General features: G+C 40.5%; 1 protein-coding gene across 4 annotated transcripts in view; it reads right to left on the bottom strand.

Moving 5' to 3' along the window:
* Positions 1 to 20,458, bottom strand: part of CSNK1A1 (casein kinase 1 alpha 1) — a 49,149-nt gene that overhangs the window by 5,975 nt on the left and 22,716 nt on the right. Inside the window, exons 4-9 of one of the 4 annotated variants that reach the window (XM_019534917.1) lie at positions 18,543 to 18,626; positions 14,906 to 15,045; positions 11,447 to 11,525; positions 10,120 to 10,194; positions 7,394 to 7,500; positions 6,358 to 6,506 (exon numbers count right to left, since the gene is read on the bottom strand). In XM_019534917.1, coding sequence (XP_019390462.1) covers positions 6,358 to 6,506; positions 7,394 to 7,500; positions 10,120 to 10,194; positions 11,447 to 11,525; positions 14,906 to 15,045; positions 18,543 to 18,626 — 634 coding nt within the window. Of the gene's footprint in view, positions 1 to 6,352; positions 6,507 to 7,393; positions 7,501 to 10,119; positions 10,195 to 11,446; positions 11,526 to 14,905; positions 15,046 to 18,542; positions 18,627 to 20,458 lie in introns of those variants that run through there. The other 3 variants (XM_019534919.1, XM_019534918.1, XM_019534920.1) reach the window with 3 other exon arrangements.

The raw sequence follows: 20,458 nt of genomic DNA, 5'->3' as shown, positions 1-20,458 counted from the left end.
AAAAAAAAAAGTCACTCATACTGAGTATTACTGAGACTGTAATGAGATAAGTGAAAAAAATCCCTCCCCACAGCACATGTTTTTTAACCTGTGATTAAACAATATATATTTTCAAAGCCAATTCTATAGGGAAAATATTCACTAAATCATAAAAGGTTATCTTCTTCTACTTAAACCCTTTTGTTTACCAATATAGAACAGCTTGGAAAAAAAATAACTTTTATTTTAAAATTCATAAATGCCTATTAAACTGTATTCTGCATAAGATCTCTTTACCTGGGACTGGTGTATTTGTTTACACTGAACAATAAAGGACTGATTTCGAAAGTGCAGGGCTAATATTAAAAACATATAATTGACAAATACTCCCAAAAACCGGCACATCCATTAGATTTTGAACATAACAATTTTGAAATTCATAAGTAACCCACCCAAAATAATTAATATCATCACACGTTTATCATTTACTAGCACTGCTATATGGCAGGTAAGACACAGGAATGATTCAAAAATATTAAGTTTACTAACCAATGGATCCAGATGGCTCAGACATGTCCACGTCACCATCTTCAAGTTCACTGCCTTCTGAGGAACATTTTTCATGTTGCTTCCTTTGAGCTACCAGGCTTTGCATCTTCACTGCACTGTTTACATTTAGCACATGTTCCTCTTTCCCAGGGGCATGGGAATTTCTTATAAAAAAAATTCCCAAACAGGTTATTTCCCCCACCCAGCCTGCACGCATGGCAGATTTTTCCTCCAGGTGTTGAAAAATAATCAGGACTTAGTGTTCTCGGTACATTAGAAAATAGCTAATGATCTATTGCTCCTTTCCCAGATATATTGATCATGGTGTGTGAAACAACTACATTAGTATGGCAACTGAAATTTAAAGTAAAACACACTGAATAGCACACATTTCTTTATTAACAAGCTGTTTAATCCTTAAAATGCTTCAGATACATAAAACTTCCCTTAATCAAAAGATATTTCACATTTACAAGTATTAACTGCAATTAGTGAAATAAATGCATTTAAAAGAAGTTAACCTGGGGGAAAAATAAGTTTCAAGTATGACCAAGTGAAAGTGCCTGTAAACTGCTTCCTAGTCCCTTGACTATCTTGAAAATGAAGTTGTTTGAGTTACTTCGGCCACCCTTCAAACTTTTAAAGAATTAGCAGATCTTATCTCCTCCTCCTATTTTGCGTACCCTTCTCCCCCACCAGAGTGGGGGAAGAGAGACATTTTCCTGCTCCTTTAACTTCCAATTAATCTTGCACTTTTGAAGATGAGAGTCCAAATGAAGAATACATTTACTTTGCCTGCAGACGAGGCTACTTGCTTTCAAAGGCTTGTTTGCTGAAATATTCAGTTCCAGTCCCAGCTGCTTACACCTGGTGGCTTCCAGTGGTTTGGTGCAGCAAGTCTCTTAAAACAAAACAAAAAAATCCACACACTGCTCAAGTGATTCACCCCCAATCCTGAAGTTTGCCAGGGCTGGCATTACTGGTGGGAGATAATTATATACCCTGTATAGCTGTATCTTTTTTTCTCCAGCAGTCACGCAACAATCCTGGTGCTCCCAGTTGAAGGTATTGGCAAGACAGTATGGTGAAGTGCTTCATCTAATTCTTTACTACTTGCAGTTTAACTTTGTTGTTGGATATTTCTTTCTTTCTTTCTTTGATGTCTCTTGAAGTGCTTTCCAAATTTCAAAATCAACAGCATTGGAATACAGCAGTAAATCTTTCCATAGTTTGTCCAAGGCTATGGACATAGGTTTCGACAGGGTCAGCATTTCTACATTCTGCTTCATTGTGTCGAGTTCTTCCATTGTGAATTCCATGTATTGCGTTACAATTTTTTCCATACTCATCTAAATAGGTCAGTTGTTTTTTTTTTTTAAAGGACTCAAAGCAACCAACCACTGAATTTCACTGCGTATCTTGGAGATAAAAGTAGTTTGATTCCTCTTGCTTCCTTCACAAAGCTGAAGGAAAAATTGTTGTAAGGTATCTTGCAATTTCAAGATGTTCCTTTATGCACAGAGTATGTCAGCCTGACCAAAAAAAAAAAAAAAAATGCAACTGAACGCTGCACTCATAAATTACAGGTTCCTTCATTATGTTCAGCTTGGCTTCATTGGTAGCCTTGTCCACAAGGAAAAGTTAGCTCCTGCCAATTACATTTTTGTTCACAGTCCATTACATGTTCTAGCTTTAATTCTTTTAAAGTATTGTGCTTAGGGTATTTCCTGGTATATCGGGTGGGCTTGACAGATGTTTCTGATGACAGGTCTCCTGGAATCATAGGGTGGGTCCCCACGCCTGCATACTTCGGCAGTTTCACAGAGCAGCACAGTCCCTAGGTCTCCCATACAGCTTCAAGCCATAATATAGTACATGACCTACGGTGCTTTATTTATAAAGCTAGACCTGAAAATTCTGATACAACCCCTCCCCCGCCGATTCTTCTTTTATACAGAGACATTATCTATAGCTCAGCTTTTGTATACACTCATGGAATTCAGCAATTATTTATTTTATGTTGTAAGAAATAAGTTGAGGCCTTAGTATATTTAGCACATCATCACATTTCTATTACTTTTTTTAAAGCTGTTTTTTAATTAAACAAAACCCAATATGAAAATTCAAGATCAGTTTTTATCAACCCTGTCAGCCAGCTTTGCATATGAAGAATGATGGACCTGGAACAATGTGATGGTGTCTCTGCACAATGATATGCCTCCTAAAACTCTAACAATGTTACTGTTTGAGAACTGCTTTTATTTTACATTTTGTCATAAATGCAAAACTGAACTAAAGCAGATGACTACACAGTGGTAAAGTCTAGGAAAGCTACTATAAGCAGCAATTTTGCCTGCTTACCCATGTCTCAAAACCAATGCCTGAGATTTCCAAAAGGAAGGTCCCTTGCTCCTCCCACTATCCAAAAGTTGGTTCAAGAGTGTAAATGTTAGTACCCCGTTTTCCCAAAAATACTTTCTGCCCAGGGGATAGGGTGAGGGAGCAGTACACTGAGGAAAGGGACAGAAAAAGGGGACTCCTAGTATCCTCCAGTGCCCTGTGTGTGCATGTAAGGGTAAGGGGTTAAGGGAGCAATGCAACAAGGGAAGGAGAAAGCCCTTAAAAATGAACAGCTGAGTCTGACAGGTCTAAGGGGAGGCCACATGGAAATGTTATATTGCAACTATGAATCAAAGTGTTCCTTGCAGGTGTAATGTATCAAGATATGGAATCATGTCCCTGCAGGCCAAGATCTGTGAAAGTCTTGTGGATCTAGAGAAAGGACTTTTCTGATTCAGGGAGGAAAGCATGCATGCACTGGATCATGAGTTGTTCTCCAATTTTTCTTCTTGGGACTTGGGAAGAACATAAATAAAAAGCTCTTTCCCATGAAAAGAGGAAGGAACATCCTCCATGGCTTCAAGAAGAAAAATTGATCTCCCTGTTGCAAAATGCTATCATAAGATGGAGTCCTGCAAAAGGGAGGGAAGAACGTGAAGAGGGTAGTAGACGTGGTAGATTAAAACAGACCAAAACTAAATGCAGGTTTCTTTCACTTTATGCTGTACACATGTTCCTGGAAAATGGGGCATAGCTCAAATTCACGTAAAGGGAAGCCACTCTAAAATGCAACTAATAGGGGTATGTCTGAAGACCTCGACTGTACTGAACCCTAGACCCATTTCTATCACTTTTACAAGGACAATTTTGGTACTCACCAACAGCAGATAGTGCTCTGTCCTTGTGCGTACTATCATAATGGGCATGACAACTAGAGAAACACGTTGCAGATAACAAGTGAGGAGCAGAGATCCACACAGGACACTATTTTGGTGCACATCACTCCCACAATGCACCGCACAAAGCAGCTGACTGCAAGCTTCACCACACCAGTTGCATGAGAGAATTTACCTTGCATATAACAAATTTTTCATATAAAAAGAGTCACCGCATAAGAGTGCATTTGCACATACAGAACCAGCAAAAAACGAGCGAAACCTGTAGGCTATCTAGTCTGAATAATCCAAAGGAGCCAGGGATCTATTTTGATATTATCCCAGGCTTCCCTGGCAAGGGATGGGAAGGGGAGGAGAAAAATCAAATGATTTGTTGCAGATAGACGATCACAGGAGGAGCAACACACTGAAATGTGGAGGCTTTGATATTCTGTTCAGGACTTAAACTCATCCCACCTGTATATTTTACATCAGTATTAGGTACATAACCCTGCCCACCTCCTAGAAGCCAGAGTCAGTAATATAAGTAACACAGGAGGTAACAAAGTGTGAGCAAGTCTCTCCATTCACTTTGTGTCCAAAATAATGAACCCGAGTCATGGAATTCCTATGAGATACGTAGCAGGGTAGGAGTTGAGAGACTCCTCCCCTTCCCACTTCATATTCTTCTTACACAAGAGGAACAGATCCAACAGAAATGCTTTGAAGGCCACCCCTTCACAAACACAGGATCAACTGCCAACATCAGTGGTTTCAGTAATAGTTTTATTTGGGGGCTCCTACTTGGGGCAAGGGCTCTTAGGACTGGCCCTGACTAGCTAAGTTTTCTGACTTTAAAAAAAAAAAAAATCTAGTTTACACTGAGAATTAACTTGCATTAAAAAATTAAGTCAATGCATTAGCTAATATTATCTATCTAATCTTGTTTTTCAAGTCTAGACAAAGCTTAAAAGACGCACCTTACTTTGAAAAGGGCAAGGAGGCAAAGGTTTAACTCCTACTTCAGACTGACACTAAAAGTTTGCCAGACAATATAAATTTCCTCAAAGACATTTAGAGAGTCGTGAAGAAGCAACTAGAACATGTACCTAGGATACTGAGCCTCTGACAGGTTAAAGCTCTCCACTGTTTGAAAGTCTAGGGTTGTTATATTTCAATAATTACCTCCGACAAACTGATGAAATTCATTCAGTTTTTAAACAGCAATGTTAATTCTCAGGTCTTAATTCAGAAGAACACATCAATATTGGTAATTATGGAAAAGCTTGGTACTTAGGGTTGGGATAAAAGAATATAAATTTCAATCCTACTACGCACGTCTAATATTGAGCAAGGAGAATCATAGAATATTTCTGTTGCATCCACCCAAGGATAGTCACGCGTGTCAATTATTTCAATTAAACAGAGTTAAGGTGCTATTTCTCCACTGTTTCCCAACACATTTTTCTCTTTTTTTAAGCTAAAACTGCAAATTTAAAAATTCCCCTGAAGAAAGTTTTAGCACAGGGCACAAATAAGGGGATCCTGAAGATTAGGACCAAGAGCCACTGAAGAACTGCAAAGAAAAACCATTAACAATATACTTCCTTGCATCCTTACCAATGAACACCCAAGATTATTTTAGCTTGTGTAGACTCACTTAGTTGGATCACACACCATCCCCTTTTGTTTTGAAGCATCAGCTTGGGCACATGGAGCTGCTACAATGGCAACTATACTGCATCAGTGCAGTAACATTAGAATAGCACTTTGTGAAGGTAAAACTGGAACAGGTTCTCTGCTAAAAAGCAGCCAGATAATTTATATCTAGTTTTCTTACGCATTTTAAACCAAATTCCTTTTCTTTAAATTGAAGTTTATTTTTAAAACATTAGGCTAGTAATCACATGTAAAAATTAACATTTCCCCTTGATAGCATGAACTGGAAAAGCATACTCCTTATCAAGAAAATCTGAAAGCCACAAGCATCCAGCCACTTTGGAAAACTGTGACTTTCTGGAGATCCGCAGTAGTTAGTGAGGATATGTGAATTTTGGCAAGACATTTCCGACTTCCTGGTCCTTTACTTTGACACTGGGCCAAGCGATTCTGAATGCCAGATATTCACATAACCAAGATGGCACATGATAGGACCCAGATCATTCACAATTTCCCATTTTCAACATTTAGTGGAGAGCAAGAGACAAATCCACAACACTAGTAATAGCTGGAACAGAGTAGAACCCAAAGTCTCCAGATATTGGGCATAAAGCACGTTCCTTAAAAGTGTTAGGTCTAGGATTTTGGATTGTATCATTTATCACATTCCCAACACCAAGTCAGTTTCTTGTTTTGGAAAGGGGTTAATGCGGGAGCAAAAGATGCAGTGGTTAAAATGACCCAACATTCCCAAAAGAAATGATATGAAGAACAAGGACATTTTGGTTTAAAGTTAGTAGTCAAATTCTCCAAGGACGTCTCTTGTTTTTTTAAATGAACGGCCAAATGTATGTTTTTAACCACCTCCTTGATCTAACACTTCAAATCACTGGCATTATCCAATTTAGTGTTTAATTTTTTTTTCTGTAACGTCACTTGGTTCTTGGCTACTAACCTTTCATGTTACTCTTGGATTTGTCAGTTTGCTTGCCTGTGGGGGTTTGGGCCTGCTGCCCCTGCCCACTAGAAGAGGCGGCTTGCTGTGCTGCTTTCTGCTTTAACATTGTCCAGTCGAATGTATAGTCATATTGGTGGTTCAAGGTCCTAGAAAAAGAGAAGGGAAATGCATGACAACTACCTTTAAATACCAAGTTTTAGTTGAAAGAAAACAGAGCTAGAGTACGTAGACAGTGAGTATTAAACTGAAAAGGGCTCTGGGAACAAGCTTGAAGCCATTTAGCAATATTTGTTTCCCTTGTGTACACAAATGTACAAGCTTTTCCTTCTAGTTCAGCTGTTCCTTCTGACTGCACCAAAGACACAACACTTCTGTTTTTATTCTGGTACAAGAAGGATTCTGAGTGCAACAAATTTAGAACTCTTTAGTGTCTGATATTTAGGAACATACCCAAAAATGATCAGCTGATGAAGAGTCAATACTAGTGCTCCTGTTAATTAAAAGCTTTTTCCAAAGAAATCTGGGTTTGTGTTCTTATGTTTCATTATCAGAAAAACCTTTTAGAAAAAACACTCCCACCCCCATTCTGAAATCAAATGAACTTGCAGGGTTACTTTCAGTCCTATTGTTGGGGAGGCCCCTTGAATGCCCAACCCTCCTCCTCTAATGTTTCTTCCTCAAAACTCAACAGTTCTTTTGTAATAGTTTTGTTAGAGGTGGTTGGAAATACCAGTTCTAGATATTTCATGGCTTGTTGATATGCAGGCACAAAGTCACTGATGTAAAAACATGCGAGTACCACCGTCACGCAAATGGAACAGAAAAAGGTTTGTTTTCCTTCACAACCGTTTCATGTTCTCCCATGCTTCTCAGCTCTCAAACTGGAGCTTACAATTTAAAGTGGGAACTAAACTTAGCAGGGGTCTTCTCTTCTGGACACAGCAAGCTAGCTCAATAAACAAGCTGCATAAAGTTACTAGTGATGCAAGCAAACAATTAGGTTGCTAGATACTTGCACAGTTTTCAAACTGACCTGAAAAGAATACGGAATAATTGCCTCAGATACATGTAATCTGGTGCCTCTTCAAAGCGCAAACCACGACAGTAGTTCAGGTACATGGCAAATTCTGCAGGAAAACCCTGTAAAGCAGTAACATTAGTCAAACTAGGACCTGCAATGAGGTCTTCAGGATGAAGGGGACCCCCCTCCCCCCTGACAAAATAGTCTACTTTTGAAGGGGCAGGAGAGGGAAGAAGAGAAAGATATCTATATTTGAACAGAAAAAAAAACCTGTCCACCTACTTTATCATGATGCCAGTTTTTGCCCCACTTTGCTAAGACTGCTTAACTGAACAGCCAACACCCATTCCCCGCCCCCCCAACTCAATTTATAGGTCCTCAATCCAATACCTGCTTTCAAAGTGTGGGGAAAAATGCTACACTAAATTATGCCTCCTCATTAAAAGCCTGTTACATCAACTGCTTTATTCCAGTTATACTTAGTTCTTAACTATCATTTTCACTAAGAATGACAACATTCCCTTTGGAGAAAATACTACAAATTGGGTGTGCAATTTATGTTGGAGTATTAGAAGCAAAAACAGAACATATTGCCTCATGTTTAGTACTTAGATCATTATGCTGTTACTACTTGAGAATTTGCATTAAAACAAATTTATGTATTTAATGCTGCATGAAGACACTTTTGTCACATAAGAAATAGTATATGCATAAACTGGGGTGGGCAAAATACAGCCCGCGTGCCGGATCCAACCTGTGAGGCCATTCTATCCAGCCTGCGGGGCCCCTAAAAACAAATTTAGAAAATTAATATTTTTCTGCCCTTGGTTCCTGTCAAAAATGACAGGAACCAAGGGGAGAGTAAGACCCAGGGGAAGCCTGGCAGGCTCTCCCAACAGCAGGACCTGCCCAGCCCTGCCAAAAGCCCCAGCAGGGGCTTCTAGCCTGGGACCACATGGCTGCCCCATGCTGGCCACAGGGTGGAGGAGGGGCTGCTTTCCCATTGCCACACTCAACTTTTCCCCAGGCTCCTTCCCAGGGTGGAGGAAAGCAGCCCTTCCCTGCCCCGTGGCCGGCACTCCCTGCTGCAGCTGCTCACAGCCCAGTCCTACTGGGCTGTGTGCGTGTGCGGGGGAAGGGGGGGGCAGCAGCGCTGACCACAGGGTGAGCAAGGGGCCACTTCCCCCACCCCATCTTTAGCACCACCTTGTAATCTGGCCCTGCTGCCAGTCTGGGCCCCACATGCTGGCTCCGGGCTCGCCTGTTGGGCCTGCGCATGGTGAAAGCAGCTGCAGCCCCCCAGGTTGCTGTGCTGGGCAGTGTTTGCCATGGCCACCTCTGTGCTACCCAGCACGTGAGCAAGCTCTAGATGGGCAGCAGCAGTCAACACTGCCCGGCGTAGCAAGTGTGGGGGCTGCAGCTGCTGTCACCACGTGCAGTTCTGATGGGCAAGCCCGGAGCCAGCACAGGGCTGGATTAAAAGCTAGTGCTGAGCACAGGGAAAAGTGGCCCCTTACCCACCCTGTGCCTGGCAACCTGCGCTGCAGCCGCTTGCAGCCCATGTGAGGCTGCCTGTGCCTGCTCCAGACAGCCCAACATGGGCTGTGAGCGGCTGCAGCAGGGAGTGCTGGCCATGGGGCAGGCGAGGGGCTGCTTTTCCCTGTGCTCAGCAACAGCTTCTTCTCTGCCGGAGAGTGGGCAGTCAGGGCTGTGAGCTGCCCCCTGCCAGTACTGCAGGGCTGGGGGAACTGGGAGCCAGTGGGAGCACAGGGCCCACACCGGTGTCCCAGGTCCAGCGCCAGCAGGGCCCAAAGCAGGGCAGCAGGAGCACAGGGGTCACAGCCAGCAGGGGCTCTATGGAGCTGGACCAGCTCCCCCCTCTTTCTGCTGGTGCAGCCCAGCCCAGCTCCACAGACCCCACTGCCAGCCTGTGCCCTGCTTTGGGCCTGCCAGTGTTGGCCCTGGGATATTGGTCTCAAGATGGTGACCAGGGGGCAGGGCACTTTTCAAGGGGAAGGGCTACCCACACAGGCCTCGACAGCCTGCCAAAACTGGGTAAGCGGCCCTCCACCCAAAATAATTGCCCACCCCAGGCATAAACTCATGGTGCAGTACAAGTTTAACAATATGCAGAAGTCAGCCTCTGGTGCTCTTGAATAATGCCCAACCATCATAACCCTTTGCAGATATTCAGATATTTTTGTCCATTAGATCCACCTCTGACATCTGTAGTCCCAAAGAGGAATATTAAAACACTCCTTTTAAGTGTTGGGCAACTGCTTCTACAGTACAAGCCTGTGGGGTTCCTTGAGGGTTCAACTTGAGTGCAGCTTCAACAAGTACAAAAAGTGTCATTAGGAGACAGATTAATATATTTTCAGTACACAGAGGAGAAAGAAGAAATGAAGCTAAAGAGTGTTCTCTCAAAATACATTCTGAGAGCATGTGGATAAAACTCAAACCAGTAAGCTTGTGGAAGCATTTGGCATAGCTGGAGAGCTAAACAGAAAAAAAATCAAGTTGAAAAATGTTCATTATTCACATATCCAAGGGCAAAGCATGCCTGCCTTGTTATGAATATTCATAGCCTTGCTAAAATGCCAGCTGCTCCCCATGGCCATACAGCACAGCTGCCACTGAGCAGAGAACACAGTGTCAGATGTTTTGACTGTCCAGTGTCCTTCAACAGTCCAAAAGAAACTTGGTACACTGCCTTACAACATTCACTTGTTTCTTACCTTACACAAAACCTCAACAGGAGTGGACATTTTCTTTTCACTAATCTTTTCATACTTTTGCTTCTTTGTTGCAGCCTGTGGAACATGTGGGGCACAATATAAGAGACATTGTGCAACAATGGATTAACAGGACATCACCAAAAAACAAGCAAACAAATAAAAAACCCCAACAACCCTCCCCTTCTTCCTGTCATTTGGGGCAGGATGGGGAAGAGTCCTTGGACAGAGTGTTTAATGTAAAGTTTCAAGCCTCACACACTTACTGCAAAAGGAATGAAGGTCAATCTGGTATTAAGATTTGGACACAATTTAACACCATTTATTGCATTCCCTTACATGGCAAAAAACTCATGTAGTTCTAGCTGCCTTTTGCCCATTAAAAAAAAATACTGCACTTGCATATCCATTTGCCAACGTTCTATTAATTTCTGCTCAGTAACCCATGTGACTGTTGCGTGTTCAACAAGCAGCCATTACATTAAAGTTGAAGCAGATGAGCTCGTGTTTCACAAGCTATTTACCCATTTAAAAGAAAAAACAAAACCCTACAGACAATGTAGTTTCAAAACTATGAGTTACACAATTCCTATGTGGGGGAGAAATAAAATTAAAATACAGGAACAAGATTAGTGAAGTCTACACAGTCAAAAAACATTTTACCAAACCCTTACGATTCTGGATGTAGTACAGTGCAAATGTGTATCTACGGTAACTGAAATTTAAAGGGTCAAGAGATGCATGCTCTGACTATTACAAAGTGCGGCGGCAGCAAAAAACCTTTTTCACATACTACAAACAATATGTCTTGGAAAGAGTTCCTTTCTGTAGTTACATTTAAGGCTCCATTACCTAGAACAGCCTGTGCAGACTAATAAGAAGCATCAAGCCCATCTCGGAAATACTGTATTCAGCGGCATAACACACACAACCTCTCTCCACAAAAGTAATATCAGCTCTCCAAAACCAGGGTATGTCTTACATGGAGAAGCTAATTTTCTTTGCTGGAACAGAAGTATGAAGGAAGAGAGAGGCATGGAAACACTGCAGGACGGCTGCCAGCAAGCAAGAGAAATTAAGTTCAGTGTTAGTTAACCCTGTCATAGCTGCTGGCAACATTTTTTGTTTCAGAAAAGAACTGGGCACCCATCTTGCAGTATCCATAAAAACGCCAACTCACTCATGGCGCTGGAAATCCTCCCTCTTTATTCTGGCTTCCAAAAAAACAAGGCACACATCTTACACAGTGCATAAGAAAATATGGTATTTGCAGTGAGGTATGTGAGAAAATATGGTATTTTAAAATCTACAGTAGAACAGTACAACCTACCTTTAATCCTTGCCATGGCAGGCTGGTTCTGTTAAAGTACATCAACACATAACCTAGAGACTCCATATCATCTCGACGACTATAGAAAAAAAGGTACATTTTTAATAATTTCAAATGTTAGTCAAAACACTATGGACTAAATGTATGAAAAGCTTCAGTTTTTTCATATTGATCTCAATTTGCACAATGACACAAGGAGCCATAGTACATGATGTAAAGAAACATTGCTCAAGACTTATCTTCCAAGAAAGCCTAGAAAAATTTGGAAGGCAGAGAGCCACCAGCACACATGCAGCAATTACCACAGGCAAAAAACTCCAATATTAAAATTTCCTTGCTTTGAAAAAATAAGGGCATGTATACACCTTTGGGAAGGGGGCTTTAGTTAGAGCAGCTCGGAGAGCCACTCTAATTAAAGCGCCTGGAATGTCACATGTAACAGCATCTGCATGCTGAAAAGTGGCAGCAGGGACATTTTTACTAAAGCTAAACTGAGCTTTAGTTAAAGGGCCCCCGCCACCATTTTTCAGCACAGAAATGTTGATACATGTGATGCTGGAGTGTGATTAATCAAGTCTGCTCTAAGCAGCCTTGCTGCACTTGTATAGGTGTCTTAAGGTTTCCCCTTGCAACTGCTGCTCATTAGCATATAGTTGTGACTCAATACCCATCCATCTAGGAAGTGCTCCCCTCATAAGTCTCCTAAAGGACAAAGTGAAAATTTGAATAAGTCTAGATCTGTTAACTGCACTGTACTGCTCAGATGAATAATTCTGATTATTTCTGCTTCTTCCAAGCCTTTTAAAATAAGAGATCTACAACAATGTATAGTTTTCCTTGTTCATCTGTTTGACCTATTTAATATTGGTTTCATCACATTTTGCTTTTATCAGGGACTGACAGCACTTTATCAAATTAAAAGCGACAGTTTGTCTTGAGGGAGCAGTAGTAAGCAAACAACTAATTCAACAGAACAGTTTCTCTCATTTAAATACGACTCAGTGCTTCCATGGTTTTCAACAAGAACCTGAAATTTGGGAGTAGAATTCCCTGGGTGAGAGAAATACCTTCCTGCCTCCACAGAAAACAGCTCACTTTTGTCTGGAGCTAAGACACCAAAGATGGTCATTTGTGAACTGCATTAAGAACTTACTTAGAAATTACCTCATTAAAACCTTTAGGTGTTTTATCTGTTTTGAGTATGCATCAGACCCAGACCCACATACAAAATCCTACAATTCCCTGCAGCATTTTGGTACAACTACTTGAGGACAGATACAATCTATTACAGTGGTAAAATGACAATGCCACCACTTCTCCTTCCAGGTAATACCACCGTCTCAGCAAAAGTTAAAAACCGTGAAGGTCTACCTCCTTTCGTCTAAAATATTTTACCCTGATGCCAATCCATGTTTAAATGTGCCTTGGACTATACTGTTTTTTGTTCATCTCGAATTTGTCAACTGCAAAGGGGGGAGAAAAAAAAAAAAAAAAGAGAGACTCCCCCCGCTACAAATATTGCTCATCTGTTAGTCTGCAACTACTTAAGTGCGCAAGAAAGAAACAGGCCAAGCAGCAGAAGTGCTGCACTCTACCAGGCAGACAACTTGCATGACAGGTCATATGTGCATGAACTGGGATGGTAGGAACCAAAGGAACCTAAACAGGTCTGCTGCCCTGAATTGCTTGCCATTTAAGGGTAGTACAAAACTAAGGAGGGTAAGGGTAGGTGGAAGAAAAAAGGGAAGATAAAAAGGAAAAAAAAAAAAAAGATAGCAGTATTAAGCCAGCAGTGTGCAAGACTTGTTTGTTCAGAATAATTTGTGATTAAGTTCTTTAAAAGTATCAGCAAAATGCACTGCCCTGGTACACAGCCATGATAAGCTGATGCCCAAGACTGCTCTGGAGTGGCAGCAGCCTGCACTTCCCCTCCTCATTTTTCTGTGCTGCGGTTGTCTAGTAGGAAGCCTGGAATTCGATCTTGTAATGACATTTCCTAATAAAGGTGTCATTAGAATCCACATCCTGAAAGTAGACCCCAGAGTATATGGCTTGAAAGGGATGGATGATATCACCTTCTATTATACAAGGAATTTATGCTACTTCAGTAACAGCTGTCAGTACACTCAAGTCCAAACCCTGCGACAGTCTCAATTTAGCCCTGTAGCTAATGAAGAGCTGCACTGTAAAGTCTCAGGCCTTCTCGTCTCTTCTTGATTTACAACAGAGGGCCTTTTCATGGCTTCTTTGTTGGCTTAGTCTCAGACATTTTCTTCAGTCTTTAAGACTAAAGATGTTTTATTATTATAACTGGAATTTTAAGTGTCAAGTTAGAGGATAAGGCTACAACCCAACTTAAGCAACTGAGACAATACTGCAGTTAGCCTCTTTCCTTATCCCATCATATCCTAGCCTTTCCCTTCATATCCTAGCTTAGGCAAAACTATCTGGGATACAGTTCAAAACATGTTTATTTCAGAAATCCAACACCAACTTTCTCCATTTGACGCACATGTCAAGATACGTGGACTTTATAGGGAAAGACTGGCTTGCTTAAATTTCTAAAAAAAAATTAAAGGGTGGGGGGAGAAAGAGAGGGAAGAGGTCAGGTACAGGAAACCCATAAACCATTTTCGAACTCTATTACAAGCAGCTTAAACATACTGAACAATCAATGTTAAAATTATGCTGCATTTTATGAGATCAGCAGTTGGAGTTGCAAGTACTTATAACAGGAGTAGACGTGCAGAGAAAAAGCTGCAACTACTTTGATGTTACTAAGCCTAATACTCCAGGATCTGATTGTTAACATATCTAGCAGTAGTGGGTAAGGGAAAGGGACAGAAATATAACAACTCATGTTTGGCTTGCGTGCACAACACATGTTTCTGAACAATTAGAAATACGAATGCTCAATTCCTGGACCACTGGAGCTGAGAGAAAGTTGTGTAATTTCATTTTTGGATCAATACTTGCTTTCAGGAAGGCAGCTCAGCTCATCGTTCTAGGTATAGGGACAATGCTGCAACTACAGCCATACATGAAACACTAGAATACAGCTGAGGAAAAAAGAACACTGTACACCTGACCTACAAACACTGGCACCACGCACTGCAACTGGATGACTGGGGAAAAGACACAGGAAAGATACTAGGAAATGGGCATCTGAAGACAGTTAGGGTTTGGGGCATTTCTGTAAAAACTGAGGCAAATAGACTAAAGTGGCACCAACGTGGCCAGCATGATGAAGAATGCAGTTTGTGAGGATTTTGTCATAATCCCTTTGTTCCACCTGAAGTAGGAATTTTATTCAAAACAGAGGGCTAAAAAACAAGCATCTCTCTTCAACCTATGGCTTCATTTTCTTCCATACAAGTGAAACTAGTTTGGCAGCTTCAGAATGTTACGAAGAATCTCAGCTTGCAGCCTTCAGGAGCACTGCAGTCATCTTGAACTCACCTCTGCTCAATGCCAAGATGTGCATTGATACTGGCATATCGAGCTGTGCCAGTGAGATTTTTGTCTTCTCTGTATGGTATGTGCTGCCTTGTCCGGTTGTCCCGATACTTTTTGGCCAAACCAAAGTCGATAAGGAATAACTTAAAAAGAAATTTAAAAAATTGGTTACTGTTTCCAGTCAAAGTACATGAAAACCCCACCCCATCTCAGTAAATCAGCGTTAAGCTACATACTTTTGTTTTATTAGATCTGGAGTTGAAATCAGAGCCTATGGTTTAAAGGAAGCAAAACACATTACAACCTAATGTACTGCTCTAACAAGCAAGCTCCAAAATCTTAATAGTCAATTAAAAGAGGCTCCTCCACCCACCCCTTAGTCAGGTGGGAAGGACTGAGTGACAAGCAGCACTCAAAATTTAGTCCTAGACTACTTACTACTGTAACCTCTTTAACACTAACCAAGATCTGCAACACAATTATTCCAACTGGTTAAGGGAAATGCAAGTACAGATACAAGTATGCTTCACAAATATTTATCTTCAGGCAGCTGTGGGCTAGTGATAATTAAGCATTTACTCAATGGCAGCTCTGCAGCTTGATGCATTTACAGGTGTCTGTGCACTTTAAATCAGCAATGAAGTCATTCTGCGTAGCACAAAAGGGCAACAGGACATACCTTGCTTTTCAGCCATAAAAGCTTATTTTAAAGCTACTGATAAAGTAAGCGAGAAAACTAAGTACCTGTATGGGTACTTGCATTGAACACTTAAATTCAGCTGACTTCATGTAGAAAAGCAAAAGGAAACTGAGCATGATTTCTACAAAGCTCACATTAACTAAACCCCCATATGACGATACAACATTTAGGTTAGTCTATTAAATTTTGTTAGTGTCCTAGCAGCAAACCCTGTACATTCTTGGGGCAATGTTTCAGGGTTAGGCAGGAGACTGAGGTATATAAAGAACATTTTCCATTGCATATCTGGACTATTGCTTCTTTTGTCCAGTGTTTTCTTTTGTTCCTTCTATAGGCTCATAGAAACATTAAAACTCAGTCTTCCAAGCTGCATGCCACACAGCTAAACTACTGCCCCAATGTATGTGAAGACTTAAAGTCCAAGGGGCTTAAAGGGTTACAATCTTAAGTGTTGAAAAAAGTGGCAAGGGTCCCACTACTTTGGGGGCTTAAAAGTTTACCTAGTTCAAGGAACACACTTAAGATTTGCACGGTTATTTTAAGGTGATCCTAAGACAGGGGGCATGTCTTTAAGTTCATTCAGATATGAAGAAAAAAAGTTGAGATACAGCATTATCAAAAGTGGAAGGAATGAAGGCTGCCTTTGGCATATCTCGGTTGTAAAATGCAATTAAACATGACAGCTGGCATGGAAACCATGATAAGCATTTCTACAATGTTGGTTGGTGGCGATTATTCAACTGTATTTTCATCCAGAAAGCAAAAGCTTATGCAAAAAAAAAATCCTATTGAACACTGTCTCCAGTTCCTTCCAAGTTAGCAAACTGAAGTCTGGGGACAAGTTGACATCATAATACCATGTTCCTATAAAGAATTTCCTTTATTAAAGTGAGAAATCCCATTCTTCCTTCTCTTCGTACTTCAACTATACATTCATTTAGAATGCTTCTATTTCTTTTTTTACCAGGTGATTTAAAAGCGCACGCAGATTCACACAAAAAACTGCTAGTCCTTAAAATGGTAAGGGGAAAAAAAATTAAAAAGAATCTCTATTCCTTGCCACACACCGCTAGAACTGACAAAGGTAATGACTTACTAAATGAACAGGAACATAAAGTTCCTACAGCTACTGGAAGCAAGCAGTTCTAATACTAATGTTGTACAATAGACGCTGTAAATGTCATGTGTAGAACCATACTACAAATGCTACACAGCCTTTTTATTTAGGTTAGGTTATAGCTAACCTTGGGGGGGCAGAAGAAGGGGTAACCCTCCCATTCTCTATACTATGTTTAAGTTGTGAGCTGCTGACAACCTCCCATTCAAGGCTTTGTTACAAGAGCTCCTACTTCTGTACTGTCTCCTCCAAGTAACTCAACTGCAGTTTTACTGACTATACGTTTAAGCTATACAAAATCAAAAGTAGTGGTAAAACAAGAAAGCAGCCCCCCCCCCCAAAAAAAAAACAAAACAAAACAAAAACACTTCACTGATACAGCTTGGGCATACCTATAATCTTTGGGGTCTCCACTAAGTGCATTAAGAAATGCAGCTTCGTGACATGGCTCACGCTAGTAATCAAAAGGAACAGCAAGATACAGAAGTGACAAATACAGGGACTCCCAGTATTGCATCTTTCTCCCTGCAGCTTTTGTTCTCCAGGGACACACTGAGGCCTAGCTTGCTTCAAAAAAAGCTGAACTAAAAAATTACTACATTTCATACTTCCCAGTACATTCAATACCACTGCCCTGATGCATAAGCACTGACAAGGCTGTTTTCTGCTCCCATGATGCAGCACTATTCTTAAACATTGAAGGTTCTAGATCTATTTCACAGGGATCAAGTAACCTGAAATGAAGCTGCTGAATTCTGCTTAGTTTTCTTTGATATAAGACAGCACATAAAACCGTTTCTTCTCTTTATGACTGATGAAGGAGCAAAACAGACTGACCACACCTGACATAAGCTATCACTAATAGAAGAGAAACATCAGAGAAAAGTCCAATAGGACCTCAATTTCACTTGATGCAAAAAGAAAAAAAAAAAAAAAAAAAAAAAAGAATCAAGGAAAACAAGGAGGAAAGAACCAAGTTCCTACCTCAACTGAATGCTTTTCAGAACTAGTCACCAGTCAGGAAACATGGCTAACTGTTCTGTAATCCCAGGAAAAAAAAGAGACAGCATCGCCACAGCAGGTTATTTAAATAATGGAATACTACTCCAACCAACATGAATTGATGGGTTAATGTTTTGTGCTTAGCAATTTCCATTTAGCTGCAAATACATTTTTAAAAAGAGGCAAAAGGCGTAACCTTTTTTCCAACCCACATTCTCTTTGCTAGGAGGCAGGAATCTTAGATTTAAGATACTTAAGAGATGGATAATCCTATCCATCTACCTAAAGAACAGGGGCACTTAGGCAATCTTATTTTAGCATCAGTGTCAAGCCACATTCATGAGTTACCTCATACTGTCCAAAATAGATTTTTTAAAAGCAAAAACTGCAAAAGGAGACTAAGGTGGTCAACTTGTTTCCCCATATCTGAACTTGCTCAGATAAAACAGCATGCACCCTGTTAGAGGCAAATGCAGAAAGTCTTCCTGCTATACTGTTCCTGCTCTGAAGTAGCTCTGAGGTTGCATGTCTTGGAGAGAACAAGTTTTAAAACACCAAATTGGAACCAATTTCTGTATTTGAAAAAAATGTCAAGCATATACACACAACCCTTTCCACATCAAGTTTAAAGAACTTCACACTTTAAGCAAACCCCACGGGGAAACATTTTAGTAATGTTATATGTTTGCCAAGTATGTCTGAATAATGCCAACATAAGAGGTGCTTTTGCAAGGTCTACATTCTCCAAAAACAAAAACAGAAAAAAATAAATAAAGCACATGAGTTTGGGGTTGAGGTTGGAATAGGAGACAGTTTCAGACCTGGTTTAATCCTGAGAAAGATGGGTCCTGAGAAGTACTAACAGTCATGCTTCTTTTCCTCTTCCCCACTGGAGATTCTAAACACTGAACAAACAATAGAGGGTGGCAGTGCATCAAACAGTATTGCTTACATTGCAACAATGGCCGGCGCAGACAGGCAACACCGAGGCATTAGAGAAAGAACAGGGTAGCCAAATGCCATCCTTCTTCCACCACGCACTGTAATTTTCCAGAAGAATTGCTTTTTGGGGCTTTGTGTTTTTGAATTTTGAAGAGAAAATTTGAAAGATGTGGCAAGACAATTTAAGTTATGAGCCACTCCAAAATAACACTGCCTTAAACAGGGATAGCAATGGTGACATTTGACTTTACTAAAAAAAAGAAAGAAAAAAAAAGAAGAAAAAAGGAAATCCAAACTTTGCTTGCAAAGGCATCCTTTGATATCATAAACTGCCCTTCCCCCAAAAGACATTTAGAAAAAGTAAAATCTTCAGTAAGGAAGAGGTAGAAGGCATTTAGTCACCTTAAGGTTTTTCATAAGCATGCAGGGTTTATTTCTAGCGGAGCTGGAAGTTTACTTTTTAAAGGTAGGAGCAAAGTTTCTCCTAGATATCAAGTTAGTGATTGGAAAGATTGATCAATTCAATTAATTGAAACTACATTACAAAACAAAAACAAAAGAAAAATTCCTAGAAGTTTAGCTATCTGGAAGCTACTGGAACAAGATTACCATGAGATCCTACACTTTTGTAACTGGCACAAATTCAAGTATCGTGTAGAGAACATGACAATTCCACTACACTTGGCTACAAAACAGATGGAAATAGCATATCTGGATGCAAAATGTTCCTAAAAATGTAGCACCAGTTAGTTTAAAATTGAGTAAAATGGGATGGTGTCCATTCTCAATTCTGCTTAGCCAAGGACCATATAACATGTTAAACATCTACTAGGGTGTAGATATAATAAAACCTATGCCCACAATAGGTGTTTACCACCATTTTATTGTGTGGCACTCTGACAGACAGCAAGTGCCAGAAGTGAAGCTTCATGTTCTGCAGGCAACGCTGGTTTCCATTTCAGCTTACATTAATCTAATATGCTCACTAATAAGCACGGCAGTACTTTCTAGGCCTTTATTCCTATCAAAATAAAACAAGGTCCAGCAATGCCAACCTAGCATGACTGTGCAGAAGTACAGGAAAATGGCCAAAAAAGGAGGAAGTTGGAAATAACCTGGCATAGTAAAAATATTTTTTTCCTAGTTAAAACTGCCAAAGCCTCCCTAGAAAATTAAAAGAACCTACTGCTTTATAGCAGAGGAAAATAGAGTTCTATAGAATGAAGTATGAAACTTGGGAATAAGCAAGGTTTGATAGCAACAGGATTGCACAAAAGGAAAAAAGAGACTTTGCCTTTCAATTTTGATATATTACAAGCTCCCAACAAGTTACTGGTAGAAGTTCAGTATGCACTGCACCCCTTCAGTTTCTCATGTTAATAACCAATTGTTTCTAGTGTTAATGGCCCCCAAGTTGGCATTCATACAGGCAAACAAAGGTAAACATTTATAGCTAACAGTGCCCAAAGATAGTAAACATTGTCAGGTGGCATAAAAGAACAAGTGGGAATCTTGCTTCCAATAAAGTTTAAATCGCATGTATTTGTCCTGAAGTTAAATTTCTGTTAAAATAGCATGCTTAATGCATTGCCAATGCTGCCTGTCTGCCCGAGCTCAACACATACATTGCAGATTAAGCATATTTCACTCAACAGAACTAAATCAGTGAATACAGTGTTTTCTACACAATTTTCAACTGATAACATGCACTTCTAGCTATGTAACACACGCAGCCAAAAGAATTACCATCAATACCTGGCGCCCCCAGTTTATCTTCGCTATTAAAACCAATCAG

This window comes from Crocodylus porosus, unplaced genomic scaffold (genome assembly GCF_001723895.1).
Source record: "Crocodylus porosus isolate Cpor-Errol unplaced genomic scaffold, CroPor_comp1, whole genome shotgun sequence".
NCBI lineage: Eukaryota > Metazoa > Chordata > Crocodylia > Crocodylidae > Crocodylus > Crocodylus porosus.
Note: the sequence above shows the minus strand (reverse complement) of the source record. Positions and strands in the feature narration are given on the sequence as shown.